Here is an 18,588-nt window from a genome sequence, read left to right as displayed (position 1 = left end):
TTGGCGTGAATGTTCTTCTTTCCCTTCAAGAAGTGTTTGCTTATGTACAGAATAAGGCGAGTCATCATTCAACTATGCTTTCTCTTACATCCACAGAGCGCTCTACATTATGGGATCGTCTATCTCATGGTTCACGCAATCCTTCTGACTACTGTCGCCGACCTAGACACACTCGTGAGACATGTTGGAAGCCTCATGGTACTTCATCTGGGGGTTGTGGTGACCGCTCTGGTGGTTGAGGAGATTCATCTGCACAGTCTCGAAGACGTGGGTTTAACCCACGTGCCCATCATTCTAATGCAGTTAATACACACGACTCTACTCCAGTTGCTCAGTCTACTAATGATGCGTCTAGTATGTCTTTTTTTCCGAGTTTGAGGATGTCCTAGGTCACTTGCTAGACCGCCGGACTTCTATTGCTCCTACCAGTACATCTTCCTCGTCGTTTGCCCATTGAGATAACTTAGTCTCTTCTATAAGAGCTTTCCTTATCTCATAAAGCTTTGCCTTGGATTATTGATTTTGGTTCCTTAGATTATATGACTGGATCTTCTGATCTTTTTTCAGAATATAAACCCTCTTCAGGTCAGGACAAAGTTAGGATTGCTAATGGTACCATTTCTTCTGTTTTTGAGAAATGTTTAATCCATGCCACATCTTATTTACCTTTGTCATCAGTTTTACATGTTCTCAGTTTCTCTGTTAATTTTCTATCATTAAGTCGTCTTAATCAGGATTTGAATTGTAGTGTACCCCCTTTTTTTCCCGATTATTGTCTTTTTCAAGATCTTATCACGAGGAAGAGGATTGGCAGTGATAGAGCAGAGAATGGTCTCTACATCTTGGATCAGGCATATCGCTTGGCTCATCATACCATCCAATCTCTAACCACCAAGGACGACATTTGGCATTGGCAATAACGTCTGGGACATCCATCTATTTTATTACTTAAGCATTTTTTTCCTTTTTCTTTTAAGAACAATAATGTTTTTGAGTTTAATTGTGAGTCGTGTCAACTTGAAAAACAATACCGAGCTTCTTTTGCTACAAGTATTAATTAAAGTTTCGTTCATTTTTAATTGATTCATTCTACTGTTTGGCGTCTTCTCGTGTTGTTTCATCAAAAGACGATAGATGGTTTGTCATCTTCATTGATGATTTTTCTTGCACCACTTGGGTGTAATTACTAAAAGAAAAGAGTGAGATTTTCTCTGTATTTCAAACCTTTCATCAAATGATTCGCACTTAATTCGGTGTTGTCAAAATTTTGCGTTCTAATAATGGAGGTGAGTATATAGATTCAAGGTTAAGGCAATATTTCAACACTCATGGCATTATTCATCAGACATCTTGCACCAACACCCCTCAACAAAATGGGGTTGCGAAACGCAAGAATCGTCGTCTTCTTGATATAACTAGCTACATGACGTTTTCTATGCATATACCTCGGTCCTTCTAGGGTGAAGTTGTTCTCATTGTTGCCTACCTTATCAATCGCCTTCCTACTCAAGTGTTGCACAAGCAAACCCCTCTTCAAGTATTCTTAGTCTCTCAGTCCGTGTCTTCTCTTCCCCTCAAAATATTTGGGTGTGTCTGCTTTGTACACAATCATTCTCCTTCTCATAATAAATTGGAACTCCGTTCTATTAAGTGTCTTTCTTGGGTACTCCCGTACTCAAAAGGAGTACAAGTGTTATCATCCTCCTCCTTGTAAGTGGTTTGTGTTCATAGATGTTACATTTGTTGAGTCACAATCTTACTTCTTGTCCTCTCCGGTTTCTCGGTCATCCCTTCAAGAAGAGCCTTGGTGTGGAGATTCCTGAATCCTTACCAGTTGTTGAGGAGATAGCATGTGAACCACTATGTAAACCAACTATTGGGCACACAGAAGCTAATACACTCAAGAAGCAAGGACAAGTTTATGTCATAGACAAAGAAAGACAGAAGGTTACTTGGATCGAAGAGACCACTTCTCCTAATCTTACACTGCCGTCTCCTTCAACTGATGAGTCCTAGTAACTTTGATAACCCAGAATATACAAATCTTGATCTTCCTATTGCCCACCGGAAAGGTGTGAGATCTTGTACTCAACATTCAATCTCTAATTTGTATCCTATTCTAGTTTGTCTCCCTCATATAGAGCCTTTGTGTCAAAAATTTCCTCGATTAGTATACCTAATCATTTTCAGGATGCTCTTGCCACTCGAGTGGAAACATGTCATGATTGAAGAAATGAAAACACTTCATAAGAATGACACTTGAGAATTGACAAAGTTACCTAAGGGCAAACGAACTGTGGGATGCAAGTGGGTGTATACTGTGAAGCACAAGACAGATGGTTCGATTGAGCTCTATAAGGTTTGGCTAGTGGTAAAGGGCTTTACTCAAACTTATGGAGTAAAGTATCAAGAGACATCTGCACCAGTTGCTAAGATGAATTCAGTCAAGGTATTTCTCTCTCTTACAGCTAATCTGGATTGGTGTCACAGGGCTAATTTTCAGTCTATAAAATTTTCTTGCGATGGCACTAAGTCCCAACACTTAGTCTTAGCCAATGTATGCAACTCACACACAAATTAAATTTCGTCAAGCATACAAGATAAGCAACACAACAATTACGGGAAAACTCAACCTTTATTATTGCACCAACAATTACAAAGGAAAGCAAACTGCTAAACTCTCAAATACTTTATCAACTCGAGTTTGCATGGTCATGCCTATATATAGGCTACAATCAGAACATTTGAAATTCAAATAGACTACAAAACATAAGGGACACATGCTACTTGGCATGGCAGTTGACACCCCTAACTACCAAGGGGTTAATAGATTTGAAACAAGCCTACAGAAATAACTATCACCAACTGCTCCTTAATTTTCAGCCTTCCTTGTTCCTTGACAACATGTCTGGTTCTGTGCATAACCGCCCACAACTGCCCCTATATTTTAGGAAGCCTTTTTCTTGCCTTAGACATTTCGAATTTTTCAAGCCACCAGTCAAACATAGCCCAGAGTGCCATTTGTTGGTCTTGGTCAAGCCTAACCGCCTTGCTAACCAGCCAAGTTGTGCACCACGCCTTGCTATCTAGTCAATTCAAGCCATTTGATTATGTTAAACCCCCACGTATGTTGTAGCCTAGCATTAAGGTCATATTAATGCCTTACACGTGCCATGCTACCCATACTTTGGCCAAGGGTTGAGTGCCGCCGCCGAACAACACAACTGATTGCCCACCTTGTGGTTTTGCCTCTCTTATGCCACGGTCCAGGCCTAACATAGGTGCGAGGTGCCACCAAGTATCAGGCCGCCAACTCCCAAATATCAAGGTGCTAACAGACCACCCCACCAGAAGAAGCTAACATCCTCGTTGGTAGGGTCTTCAAATACTCTTCGACTTGGTTTTCAAACTACCATAATGTTACACCTTTTCCCAACTTGCATCAGATTCTAGGGAACCCTTCTACTTCACTAAGTAATGGGTCCTTTGATTCTTTTTACTCTGCCCCTTGGTCTTGTGATCAAGAATCTGTTCTACCTCTCTATCAAACTACTTTCTGATCACTGGAGGTGCCCTCCAAGCTTGTGTCCTTGTCACGTTAGTCTGATCCTCATGAAAAGGTTTCAGAAAATTAACATGGAAAGTTAGGTGGATTTTCAACCGATCAGGCAACACTAGCCTGTATGCAACATTTTCCACACGTTTTACGATTTCAAAGGGGCTATTATATTTCGGAATTAGGCCATGGTGCACTGCCTTATTGCTTATCTTCTTCCAAATTTGAGAAGTAAGCTTTAGTAACACTTTGTCTCCCACTTTGAATTCTAAGGGTCTTCTCCATTTGTCAGTATACTTTTTCATTCTTTCGCTTGCTTTAGCCAAACTATTTTGTGCTTCCTCCAGCAATACCTGTTTAGCTCCTGTAAAGCGGTATGCTGCTAGACATCTACCACCAGAGCCTGTTTTAGTCACTTCATGAGGAGTTAGGGACTGCTGCCCTATGGCCAACTTAAATGGGCTCATCCTGGTTGGAGATGATCTATGCAAATTATAGCAAAACTGTGCACTATCCAACAATTCGACCCAATTCTTTTGACTTGCGATCACGTAATGTCGGAGAGACTCCTCAAGCAACCCATTCATCCTCTCAGTCTGGCCATCCGTCTGAGGGTGATTTGCTACGGAGAACTTTAATTCTGAACCCAACAAATTAAAGAACACAGTCCAAAAGTTTCCCATAAACCAGGTATCCTTGAATTATGTCCTCAAGCAAGCCAAAGTATTTTACAACATAATTGTAAAACAAATCAGCAACAATATCAACGGGACAAGCATGAGGAGCATGAATGAATACAACATACTTAGAAAAACGGTCAACAACTACCATGATGGAATGCATTCCATTGATTTTAGGAAGCCTAGAGATGAAGTCCATGGACACTGAAACCCAAGGCTTTTTAGGGACCGGCAATTGTTGCAACAACCTAGCCGCCTTCTTTTTTGTCCCGAATGACTAGGTCTCCACATCATCTTCCATCATCTTCCATTTTCGGCCAAACATATGAACAAGACAAAAGTGTCATCATGCGTTGTTGTCCCGAATGACTAGCCCACTGCGGATCATGCATCTCTCTAAAAAGTTGCGATCTCAGTCCCCCAACACTAGGGACGTATAGTCTGTCTCCTTTGCCATGGACGTGTAGTCTATCTCCTTTGCCATAGAGAAGACCATGATTCCTTCAATGCTCCGCATAGGCATAGAGCACATTCACCTGAGTTTGATTCTCAATGGAATGACACTGTAAAGGATTTAGAGTTTTCCGAATTCCGTGAAAGCTACAATCTGGATGTGTTCAAGAAATGGTTGAAGACAATTAAGAGTCATTTGGAGTGTTATGATGTGCCGGAAGCAAGGAAGGTGAAATTTGTCTCTCAAAGCCTCCAAGGTCGTACAAAGAAAAGGCTAAGAAAAGGTTAAAGAATGGAGGAAGATGAGGAAGAAGCTCAAGGAGCACTTATTGCCTCCTAATCACATGCTACCTTTGTTGGTTGCGAAGCAACAAAAGAAGGGCATTTCAAGTTTCGGACATCAATACCGAAGTGGCTTTGCAATCGGACAACCATCCTATGACTATGTCTAAGTCGGTTACTCAACTAGTGTTGGAATGCAAGAGACTTTTGATGAGAGACACCATCATAAGATGCTCTTTAGTGGCGAGGTGGTTGAACCAAGATATGATAAGGAAGAAGCTTCTGTCTTTGGTGAACAAGACATGGAGGAAGATTGTGGCCAAGAACAAAATTATGGTCAAGCTCTTTCCATTTGTGACGAAGATTTTTCCATCTTTGATCAAGATGAGGAACAAGACTACGATCAAGATGTTGCCATCTTTGATGATAATAGTGAGATGTTGGCTTATGAGGAAGTTGACGTTTGTAAATGTAAAGAAGAAGTTGATGTTTGTGAGTATGAAGGAGTTACAATTTTTGACAACTATGATGATGAAGATGACCTTCTTGTAGAGAGTGAAGGTGTACATGAGGATGAAGAAACATTGCTTCTTATGAAGGAAGTGGTTTCAATCCCACCTTATTTCCCGTTTCTATATTCCATGAAAATTATGATGGAGCGTCATGACATTGAAGTTGCATGGTTGTTGAATGAACTTTGCTTCCAAGAAGTGCCTCTTAGGCTACCTTCAAAGCCATTTGTTCCACTTTGTGTTGATGAGGATGAGTTTATTCTTGAGCGACGCGAGAAGCATTATTTTGATGACATCTTGCTTCCAAAACGACATGCTACATGGGTGGCCTATTCACACCTCAACATGGCTTCGGTTGATGTGCATAAACGAGAACTTGTTTTGAAGGAAAGACATTTGCTAGGTCGAACTTGAATAAGGACTTGCAACAATTAAGTCACTTCCCTTGTTGTTGGGTTCTTCTTGCACTGACGCCATTCTCTTTATTATAGATTAGCTGCCTTTGTGGAATTTGCTTTTATTGTACTTTGTAGTTTTGTCCTTTTATCATAGATTAGCTTCCTTTGAGGAATTTGTTTGTGTTGTACTATACTTTCTAATTTTGTGTTTCATTTCTAGTGCATTGGTTGTATTTTGTTTGTCTTTACTTGATGACAAATTCTTTTGAGTGGGACAGTGTAATGTAGGATGGCATGTGATAGCGGTGGGAAAATGTAGCCTATATCTAGAGGAGTCATAACTACTTTGTATCCAACTTTTAGATATAGAATATTGATTGAGTGAGAATTTCTCTCTAGAACCTAGGGTTCTCTCTCTTATTTTCTCCCTGGTTCTTGATTGGACCCATCACCTAAAAATCAAAGCCTCGATGCATTTTGCTTTAATCTTGCATCGAGGTGAACCTGAACAATGCTTTTCAAAACTTTGATAGCATTTAATAATTTGCCAATCCGTACCAATACAAAATTAATCTACAAGTTCTCAATATAATTAATACCCATGCCATTAGAATTCTCCACGTGTATATACCCTCGTGAACATTAAACACTGGAATCAAGCACAATAATTATTACAGATTTGTTCAACTTTGATCCTCTATGCCACACAAAGCTTGATTCAATTTTGGATGCTTTCAAAACTATAACATGGTATCTGGATTGGGCGTTGACCAAAGTTTATGTTCCGGGTCTTTTCTCTTGTTTCTCGTCTCGTTCATCTCTCTATCACCTCCACATGTGATTGGATCACGTGAAGAGGAGTGTTACTTGTCTCACATTGCTTTTCTAAGTCACCCCAGCTTAATTCAGTTAGTCTAAAGGCCCAATTGGTTTAAGATTATATGTCACCAAATTCCATAATAAAATCAAATATACATATAGTTTATACATATACATGTGTAATACTGACCAGAGGTTCGGCTCCATCGTCCAATCTCTCGACCAGTGTATCACGATAGGCCAAATGCCGCCACAGCATCTGATACTCCCTTACATTTGAAATCCCAGTTGCAGTCTTCTTCACCAAGGCATTCCAATCAATCTTCACATCCTGAATCTGAGCAACTTCCTGAAGCAATGTAAGCACTGTCGTCGCTTCATACCTACAAAATCACAAAAATCAAAAATCAAAAAATTAAAATTATTAAAATTAAAAAAACCACATTTATAGCCAAATCCTAATAAACAGAAACAGAAATAGAAATTCCAAATGCAGAAAGGCGTGTAAACGAATCGAATCAATTAATCAAACCAGAAGTGTATTAAAAGAGAAACCTTTGAAGCAGAGTGGAGATGTCATTTTCGCTGATTGAACCCTTCTTGTGCTTCTTCGTCTTCTCAATCATTGTGATTTTTCGAGACACTGTTGTAGAGAGATGGAGAGAGAGAGAAACCCCAGTTAGGGGTTATCAAAAAGAGAGGGTTTTGGGGGCAGAGAGAAAAGATGGAGACAACGATGTAGAGAGAGAGAAAGTGACAGTTGAAGAGAGTAGACCATACGCGCCTTCGGAACTGGTGGCGGAAGAAACGGGTGTTCCAGTTCAGAGAGAGAGACCGAAGAGACGAGCGGTGTTTCGGGCTCCAAAAAAAGGGTAATTACAGGATAGCAATCCATGTTCTTTTGAAAAATGCTTTCGAGTTCGAATTTTCGATGGTTCGGATAGTCTGAATTTAAAACGACGTGGTTTTGAATTTTTTTTAATTTTTTTAATTTATTTTTTTTTTTTATATATGAAACAGGAGAAGGAAGGGAGAGAGGGGGGAACAGACTATCACCGGCACCGTTGTTATCGGCGCCCACCATCCTCTGTGTATACACAAATCTGTGTATGCACAGATAGATCTGTGTAGACACAATCTCTATCTCTCTCTTGTTCTCTATATCTCTCTTTGTGTGAAGTCTCTGTGTGATGATAATGATGTGTTGGTTGTCGATGATAATGACGATGGGTTGGTTGTTAATGATTTAAATAGCTCATCTTCTCTTCTTTCTTCTTCTGTGAGTTACGGAAAGGATGGAAAAAAAAAAAAAGGTCAAAATGACGTTGTTTTGAGATTTCAAACCACGAAAAATTTGAGTTACGTAGTGGAATTGTGTTTTCTTTGTGAATTTTTTTTTTTTGGTTATTTTTGTTTGGATAAATAAATTATAAATGCATTCTTTAAAATTTATTTAAAGAAAAATTTTAGAGATTATGAAAAAAATATTATAAAATATATCATTAAAATTTTTTATCCTTTTATTAGAGTGTAGTATTTTATTGTAGGTGTAATCTAAATGTGAAAAATCTTTTAGAATCATTTTCAGGATATTTTTTTCGTAATCCCTAACATTATTCATATTTAAAATACTAATTGTCTTCTATAATTTTGAAAGAGGTATTTATTTATAGGGTAAATTACACTTATACCCTCTAAGATTTAAGTTTAATACATATCATTCCCGAACTTTTGAGAAATTACACTAACCCCTTGTCATTGTAATTATTTATATAGAATGAAAATATTAAACTCATGCACTCTCTCTTTTCTTGTTTTGCTTTGCTTTGCTTTACTTCCTCTCTTTTTTTCCCCTATTTCCTTTGCTTTACTTTTTTTTTTTAAATATAATTTTTTCTGTTTTTCTACTAAGAGTTGTTTTCTTTTATATAAGCAGGGGTTTGTGAAATGAGACTATTAACCATATGGGTAGGAATGTAATTTTCAAAACTTCAAGGGGTAGAATGTGTTTGGATCAAACCTCAAGGGGTGTCAGTGTAATTTACCCTTACTTATAAATTTCTCTTCACCTACTTATGTTTCAGTTAGTTTAAATTAGTTCTTATATACCAAGAAATCCTATGGTGACATAATTACTAAAATATCTTTAATAATAACAGGGTGAAGCACGCATTAATATTCATATTGATAGTGTGAATGTTCACATCATTCACACTGTCAAATTTATTTAATATGAATATTCACATTACCAAGTTACTAAGGGTTCAAAAAATATTTGTAAGGGTAAAATTATTCATAAAATACCTAAAATATAAGAATTAGGATTTTATAGATCAAATATCTAAATAATAGGACTTATTGAAATATAAGAATATCTTATAGACTAATTGGGATACAAGGAATTGAAAGATAATTTTTTAATAAATTTCCCATTTTAAAAATTATAAATATTCTCTGGTTAGCATTTTTTATTTAACATAATTAATAAAAAATTATAGTTACTTTCTTATGTAATAATAAAATTATCAAAATTACTAATTAAAATATATTTATGATATTATTAAAAATTGTTAATTGACCTAATGATTTATTAATAAAAAGAATCATTTGTCATGCGATTATATTTAAAAATGTGAGATACAACTTGTAAAATTACAAAGAGTAATTTATATTTTAACTACATTTTAGAAAATGTATTTATTTGCATCGAATGATTTTTAGTTGATTACGTATTAAAGATAGGTGATTGAACATATAAACCTATATCATTAGACATAGGAAAATGTTTAAAATCCATTAAAAAAAAATCTCTTACAATTTGATCTATAATAATGTGGCATGATACATGTCAATTTTTGATTTATCACATACTCAATTGTGTGGAGTCTATTTCTCTTGTCACATCACTGTAGGTAAATTTAGGGATCCAATTTGTAGGTCTTTTTTTTTTTTTTTAGATAGGCAATTTGTAGGTCTCTAACACTACTCTTAGACATCTGTACTCAGTTTAATTTGTGGACTAAAATGTTTGAGCAATCTAATTAGCGGTGTATAAAAAAATCGGTAAAAATCAATAAATTGATCCAATCCAATTTAAAATGTCGGTTTGGTCTGATTTTTATTAATTTCAGTTCTAATTCTAGTTCTGAAAAAGGTGGAACCATTCAAATTGATCCGATTCTTGGTTTCAAGGCTTTGGTTATGGTTTGAACCAAACCGGACCACAACATATTTATTTATTATTTTTTTTATATTTTTATATGTAAAAATTAAAATATAAAAATCTCTTTATAGGATTTGAACACCATCCTTCATTATAAATTGATAAACTCTAACCAACTTGACCAAATTAATTATCATTAATTTATTTACTAACATAAAATATATATCATATTTATTGTTATATAAAATTTCTATAATCATAAAATCGAACCGAATCGAACCAAACCGGTTTCTATGGTTCGGTTCTAATCGGGTTTCACAATTTAAAAGTTCAGTTATGATTCTAATTTTTCTGAAATCGATTTTTACAATTTATTTCTTGATTTATTCTAAAATCGGATCAATCCGATCCGTATACACCCTTATCTCTAATCACAAAAAATAAATAAATAAATAAATAAAGAAGAGAAAGAAGTAATTGAGATTGTTAGAAGGAGAATGAGGCCATCTTAAGGTTGAAAAATGAATAAAATATATATTATCTGACTAGCAAAATTTAATAAACATATGGGAAAGATTAAGAGGTGTTTGATAATTTAATTTAGTACTTAAAATTGAATATATTAAGTAATAATCAATTAAACTAATTTGATAATCACAATTAATATCATTTAAAAATTTAAGTATCTCTTAAAATGTAGGCTAAAAGTTTAGAAAAATTTAAGTGATATGAAACTTACTTGATTTTGATTTAATTTATAAATATCAAACATAAGGATCAATATACATTATTATAAACTCATTACTACCACTATTACCACTGCTACCGCCACCCCACCACTACCTTTATCACCATCATCATTGTTGCCATAAACATCATTATCATTTTACTACCACCACCACACCATTACTACAGTCTCCACTGCTATTACTACCACCATTGCAATAACTACTACAACATTGCACCTTCACAACCATTGTCACAATTGCCATAACCACCACCACAAAAACTACCATCATTACACCGCCGCTGCCACTTTTTTTTTTTTTTTTTTATCTACACGACATTTCCCTTCTACCATCACCATAATCACTATCCCTCTATCTCCACCTCCATTGCCAATGGTGTCATAGCTAATTTTGTCGCTTCCGCCACCAACTCACCATCACAATATAAAAATTGCAAGATACAATTTAAAAATAATAAATTTCAAATTTTGTCTTATACATATTAAATAGCTTGTTTTTAGTTCAACTCTTAAATTTTTATCAAATAGTTTTTCAACTTAAAAAATTTAACATTTAGTTTCAAGTACTTAATTTTTAGTTTTCATTTATCAGTTTTATCAAATACCAACTAAATGTCACATCCATCCGATCCCCCTCTTTTTCCTTTTCTTTTGGTCTACGTGGGTTTCCTCTTTTTCCCGAATTGTTTTTTCTTCTAAGATATGGTCTTTTGACCTGAGACTTTCTACCATTCAAGCTTCTACCATCTCCGTGGGCTGTGGATCTATGACCGATGCCAGAGTTGCTTGCCGATCCAGTGATATGGATTGTGAGGATTTGATTTTTTGATGTTTTTTCTGTGTGTTATTTTTATAGTATGTTTGATTGTATTTTCCCTCTTTTGTGGATTCTTTTGTCGTCATCTATGGAGGGTTGAGTTTGTCTCTATTGGTTGTTGGCCGCACTATGTTGCGGGTTATGGTTGTTGGTTAGTAGCCACAATATATTGTGGCTATGGTTGTTGGTTGTTCGAGTGTTCGTGTTTGTAACACTGAACCTTGGTTGTATTTCCTTCTTCTAGAGAAGGGGGATAACCACTCTTAATATATTTGTTTTTGTCTATCAATGAACTCTAACTTTGAAAAAATAAAAAATAAAAAACTAAGTATCACATCAAGTTATTAGTTTATTGTAAATTCAACTCATATTTTTAGCATTCAAATCATATTATTAGCAGTAAGATTATATTCTTAACCAACGCCTTTATGGTTAGCAAGACCCTTATTAAAAAAAGGTAATTCTAGAGGTACATAAATTTTATTTCCAAAGCAAAATAGGAGGTAAAATTTTAGGTACATATAATATTATCCTTTTGAAAAAGGGTAAATATCATTTTAGTGAGAAGTAAATAATTATATTAAATTAATAAAAAAATTGCAATATTAAAATAAAACTTCATACATTTTACAAATAAATTAATATTATTTTTTGAAAAAATTAGAGATATATCCCTTAGTCACAAGTTATTGTGAGTTAATGTTTTACTTAAAAGTAGGAGAAATTATTGTTTAATGAGAGATGGGGAAATATGTAATAAAAGGTGAGAATTTTTTTGGAGGTGCGACTCTTAGGGGTGAGCATGGTCCGGATTGGACCGGATTGGGGTAAAACCAGGACCAATCCGTTATTTACGGTTCCTAAAAAATTGGAACCAATCCAATCCGTTTAAATCATGGAACCAATCCGAACCAATCCATTTAAATATGGATTGGATCGGTTTAGGACCACGGATTCACATAATTAAATAACAAAAATATATATATATATATATAACACTTGAATTTCATAAAAATATAAATATAGCGCTATATTAGTTCCATAATAGCAACATGTTTTTCTATAATAACGACATACTGTTCTAGAATTTAAACAACCATAAGAAAACTGGTTTCACCATAAGTATTTAGATCATTGCAAATTAAAACTTAAAACTAACAAACAAAAGTAATAAAAGAAGATATTATACGGTTTTAAGTTTGAGTTTAGATTTTACATAGAATAAGAGAAGATACTATGGGGGAGGATGTATAATAAAAATATAAACTATTTGTATACGGTCCGGATCGGTTCCAATCCGGAACCGTGGGATTCAATCCGGAACCAATCCGTGAATTACGGATTTTTAATTCTTCAATCCGGAACCGAACCGCGGATTCAAAAAATCAATCCAAACCTATCGGATTGGACTGGACTGGATCAGATTACGGATTTCACGGATTCCTTGCTCAGCCCTAGCGACTCTTGTTGTTTTGTTTTACACCCAAAAAAAAAAAAAAGAGTTGCACTTTACAAATGTTTTTAATCAAATAGATTAAATAGTAATTTTCCTTTAAAAGTATCTCATAGATAAAAAGTAAAAGTCTACTGAGAGCATTTTAATTTTTTGAATACCATATTTACCCTCATACATTTGTATTCAATGCTTCCTCGTCAAAACAATTATTCCCAAACTAGGAATCACTTTGAATTTCTCTTTTACCCTAAAATCTAGAGAGTCAGTTGGCTGTATATAGTATGATAGACTACCTATATATGATGCGTTAGCAGATCAACGTGTTGATGATGGAAGCGTTTATGACATTTGATCTAAGGTTGTTTTTAATTCTACGATCATTCTCAACTTTGACGTCAACTATTACGATGACGGACCCCTCTGCCACCATCATCCTCAATTGTTGTAACCACTATCAATCGTGCTCTTTAACCAAGAGACCTTCTAGTAGCAATTTCAGGCCTTGATGGTGCTCGGTAGAGTTGGACCTATATGATATTTTAGCAATTCTTAACTAATTCTTTTTGACAAAATGAAAAAAAAAATCATTTGTAGACGTATAGTTCAAAATTTCCCATTTAGAAATTGTCACTTATCATAATTGATTATTTAGCGGAACGAAAAACAAATTTTAAAAATAAATAATGGAGCAAAACTTACATTAACTACTGCCATAGTTGATAACACAGCACAATAGTATACAAACATGGAAATCGTATGTAAAGGCAAGGGCGTAATTTGGCCCGTGGGTCGCCCGAAGCCTACCTGCGGCCTGGGTGGCCCTACCTAGCTAGTCCTTGGCTCGAGCCCAACCTGGGACCCTGTGTAACGCCCCAAAACAATTAACATAAACCCATCTCACAACAACACTACAATGGATCAACAATCTCACATCTTCTATTGATTTTAACTATGATCATTACAAAAAAATGACATATGCAATATATATTCACAAATCCTAAATTCTGAATCTATAACATATAGCATGGATATAAGAGTAAAAGACAGATAAATCCAAATAAATAAATGCCCTAATGGCTTACAACTTTACAAGACGATATTTGGTTATAACAAAATGAGTTTTAACTCAATACAAGTTAAGCCCGAGGCTTGAACAAAGACATTTACAACAAGTAACAAAAACGAAGCCTTAAGCTCCAGCACTTGAAAGTTGTTTCCACATAGGGTGAGCCAAAGTCCAGTAAAGATACTCTAACACAGTATATGAATCTTAGCAAAATTATAAGGTGAATACACAATGCATGCCATTTTCCAAACATTTCTCATTTTTCCATCCCAAATTATACAATGCCAGGTTATATATCAGTTCCTGAAAATAATATTTTTACATAGAAAACAGGGCAGTAGATACAATACACTGGGAATTTGTAGGTACGTGTTTGTAAGTAGGCTATACAAACACTACCAAAGCTATTTTACGGGTACTAACCGGAAGGATTGACACCTAACCGTGCGGGGTCTGGACTTTCACCAAGGATACACAGTCCAACATAATAAAATCACAACCACACCCCCTAACCAGATTCACCACGGTATTCATCATTTTTCTCAAAAACAGTTACACTTATAATATTCAATGTATAATGATGCACAATGCACAATGGATGAGAATTTTGTTTCAATTCAACCTAATCCTCATACAATGTTTACAACAATTAAGACTATTCTCCACCGATAATCCAAAATAGATATTTCTAAACAATAGATAATTTTCAATCAACAAATACATTTTCATCAATTACAACGGGAGTGATATTACATATTCGACTCCACCATCATCATCAACATAACCATTATTCCAATTTCACTGTATCCACCACCATCCCTCATTTCTTTTTTTCACAATTCCAAATGTCCAAAATTAGGGCAAAATCCCATTTCCTTTCAAAATCAATTTTAATAAAAGATTTCTATCGTTTCAACACCTTTCATCCATAACCATATTCCCACCACCATTTTCAAGAATTAATTTGGAAAACCCCTCTTTCGATTTCAAACCAAAACCTAGGTTTTACCAAAAAAATCCTAAATAAATAACTATTTTCAAAGAGCAAATAACTAAGTTAAAAATCATAAAAAGAGTCAAAGAAATTCTTACCTCAAAGTAGAAGACAAGAAGCAAAAATGGATAGAATTTGACGGAGTCGAAAACACTAGATAATTTGATCAAAACGAAGCCCTCGACGTGCTCTATCTTTTACTCCAAAGGGCGAGGGTTAGGAAACCAACGAATTGAGAGTATTTGGAGTAAAAGTTCAGGAACTATATATATATAGAGAGAGAAAGAGAGTAGATCTAAGGTTTTAAAATGTTTAGAGGAGGAAAGAGATAAAAAAGTAATCCAAAAAGGTTGTCTCTCGGACAGATATACGCACAAACTGCTTGAGCGAATAGACACGATAAATGACACCGTTTGAGCGACAAAATCACCGCTTGAGTGCACAATGACCCCCTCTTAGTAGTTCAGACCTATAAAAGTTTGCTCGAGCGCAAGAAACATCTCTCGAGCATAGATATCAAACTCTCAGTAGTTTTATAGAATGTAAAAGACTGGTCGAGCATAAAAAGCATCGCTCGAGTGAACAAGCAAAAATTTGGGTAACAAAACTTTAAAAACTAACTTCCCAACCTGTTTCAAACACAACCAAAACTCCCAATAGCCAAACTCAACAAGTATTAGGATGGAAAGAGATGAACAACAGTTAAGTACACGATTCTCAGATCCAAAAACAATAAAAGGGTCGTGTTAGAACTAGAATCGTTATATCCTGGGCCTAGGTGTGGGTTCTAGAGCTTGCCTAGCTTGCGGGCCCAGCTCATGCCCGCTACGAAATTTTTCCCCCTGTTGGCCCGACCCGTCCCAATAGCCCCTACTGCGCCTACAGTGCAACAGTAAGAAATTTGGAGGAAAAAAAAAATTGAATGGTCAATTGATCGTAATTCACCTGCCAAATATATATATATATATATATATTATAAATTAACCCCTTCTTTCTACTTCCAACTCCTATAAATACCACCCCTTTCTCGTTTTATTTTTCACAAACAAATCTCTCTCTCAAACTCTCATTCTTCTCAACTCTCAACTCTCTTAATTAATTTTGAAGTCTCATTGGCAATTGCAATTGTGTAAGAAGAAGTTTTCATCAAAAGAAGCTAATTTTTGTATTACATTCGCCAGTCGGTAATATTAATTATTGAAATTAATATTTATGAGTTACTCATTTTTTTTATATTAATTATTCCTTAACATATATTAGTTGTTATTGTTTACTCATTATTTTAATTAATTGTTAGTTCATATATATATTATTTTATTATATTACTATGGATCTTAATATTCCTAATATTTATGTCGATATTGATGCATATACATAACATGAATCTGTTGATTCTCCTTGTATTGTACCTAATATCCCTCTTCCAACAGTAGCATCATCATCTAGGAGCCTATCTAATATTGTTTGGGAGCATTTTGAAAGAGTATCTGTAACTAATCCTGATGGTACAACTATAATTGAAGCAGAATGTAAATATTGTGCACATTAACTTAGTGCTGCATCGGCAAGAGGTACTAGCCATCTAAAAAAGCTTGCTTAAAGACATTTACAAAGTCAACAACCTGATATTATAATTCAAATGAATTATGGGGCTCATCAACTGGTAATTTGTAAATATTTTTATATGATTCTATACGTCCAAAAAATTATGTAGTTGATATTATTAAAAACGAACAACCTTTTACTACTAGTGAATGTCTTGACTTTTTAGAAATGATTCGCAGAGGCTTTGCACCGCAATATCAAGGTTTTTCAAAAATACAACTAGAAACAAGATTTTTAAAAAAATTGAGGATAATAAAAATGAATTATTTGACATTTTTAAAAATTTGAATGGAAAGTTTGTTTAACATTTGATCTGTGGTCAAATAATGGTTTAGAATATCAATGTATCACTGCACATTTTATTGATAATGATTGAAAATTAAATAAAAGAATCATTTAATTTAGATTAGTTGAACTTCCATACACTGGTTATTCACTTAGAGTAGAAATAAAAAATGTATTATATGAGTGGACTTTGCAAAATAAAATATTTATCATTAGTTTAGATAATGCAACATATTACAGTCAGATTGTAGCCCATTTGAAATCAACTTTACAATTACTTGTTGATAATGATTTATTTTATGTTCGTTATTGTGTTCATATTTTAAATTTGATTGTTAAATATGCTATGCATGTATATGACATTTCTATACTGGTAATAAAAAAATGCAGTTGTTACTAGTATGTCTTCTGCTAATCGAATGTTGGAATATAGGAAAATTTGACAATGAGAAGGTATGTCATTTAAAAAATTAATTTTAGATATAGGCAGCATGTGGAATTCAACGCATAATATGTTAAAGAGAGCTTGTAAACAATATATATATATATATATATATATATATATATATATATATATTTATTTTTTGCAACAACATCAATAGGAGGAGTATTAACTCTCAAAGAACTTAATTGGCGCCAAGTAACCTTATATAAAGATTTTATAAAAGTTTTTGATTCTTCAACAAAATTATTTTTTTATATATATATATTCCTACTTCACCATTTGTTTTACATATGTTAGCAGAAATAATGAAAGTTTTCACAAAATATATAAGTATTGAATATTATGCAATGAAAGAAAAATTTGATAAATATTTTAATCCATTGCCTCATCTTTTAGGTTTAGCCATAATAATTGATCATATGTTTAAAAAATTAGTTTACAAGAATTTTTAAAACGTATTTTTGTTGATCAAGAACAACTTGCCCTTATTATGAAAGCATGCAAAAAATTATTTGAAGAATACAGGGCAGTTGTATCTGCAAATACACCTACACACACTACACTAGCCTCATCTCGAGGTGGAAGATTAAGTGTTTTTTTAGCAATAAAAAGTAGAAGAATATCTCAACATACAAGTAAAAGTAGTTCTAAACTATAACGTTATTTGGATAGCCCACCAATGGATGATAGCGATAAATTTGATATTTTGGATTGGTGAAAACAAAATGAACCTATGTGGCTTGTATTTTCACAGATGGCCCGTGATATACTAATCGTTTCTATTTCTACAATTGCTTCTAAAACAGCTTTTAGTACAGATGGATGGGTGTTAAGCGATTACTGCAACAGGCTTTCACTCCAAATGGTTAAGGCACTGATGATATCCAGAGATCATATGTATCCGCTTATAAGAAGACAAAATTATAGTGTAAATGACAAAATTCAAAGTGACTTGGTTGATATATCCTCGGGCAATGCGAGTGAATTGTTTGTCTCCTCTGATGATTGATCAATAATTTTTTTTTTCACTATTTCATTTTGTAATGTTTTTGTTAGATTATTGTGGTGGAGTATAATGCAAATGATTGATAAGCTAGTAGGTGCCAACCTAGTTGGGATGTACTTGATCTATGGTAATGCAATTGCTCTATAATCATCAATACTCTATATATATTTTATTTAATGATATAAATTTTTGTAATATTTTATTTCATTTTGAAATAAAAATTATTCATTAAATAAATGTTATTTATTTAAATTAATGATTGTAATATTTCATTTCATTTTGACATATATAAAATTATTTATT

At 34.2% G+C, this 18,588-nt stretch overlaps 1 protein-coding gene across 3 annotated transcripts in view; it reads right to left on the bottom strand.

Moving 5' to 3' along the window:
• Window positions 1-18,588, bottom strand: part of LOC114278054 (uncharacterized) — a 90,939-nt gene that overhangs the window by 21,087 nt on the left and 51,264 nt on the right. The window contains exons 1-2 of one of the 3 annotated variants that reach the window (XM_028220028.2): window positions 7,256-8,392; window positions 6,891-7,083 (exon numbers count right to left, since the gene is read on the bottom strand). The exons of the other annotated variants lie outside the window; for them this stretch is intronic. Coding sequence (XP_028075829.2) covers window positions 6,891-7,083; window positions 7,256-7,326 — 264 coding nt within the window. The 5' untranslated portion in view covers window positions 7,327-8,392. Of the gene's footprint in view, window positions 1-6,890; window positions 7,084-7,255; window positions 8,393-18,588 lie in introns of those variants that run through there. 3 annotated transcript variants of the gene reach the window in all.

This window comes from Camellia sinensis, chromosome 6 (genome assembly GCF_055761805.1).
Source record: "Camellia sinensis isolate YWXY chromosome 6, ASM5576180v1, whole genome shotgun sequence".
NCBI lineage: Eukaryota > Viridiplantae > Streptophyta > Magnoliopsida > Ericales > Theaceae > Camellia > Camellia sinensis.
The sequence above is the reverse complement of the archived record's forward strand: the minus strand, read 5'-3'. Positions and strand labels throughout refer to the sequence as shown.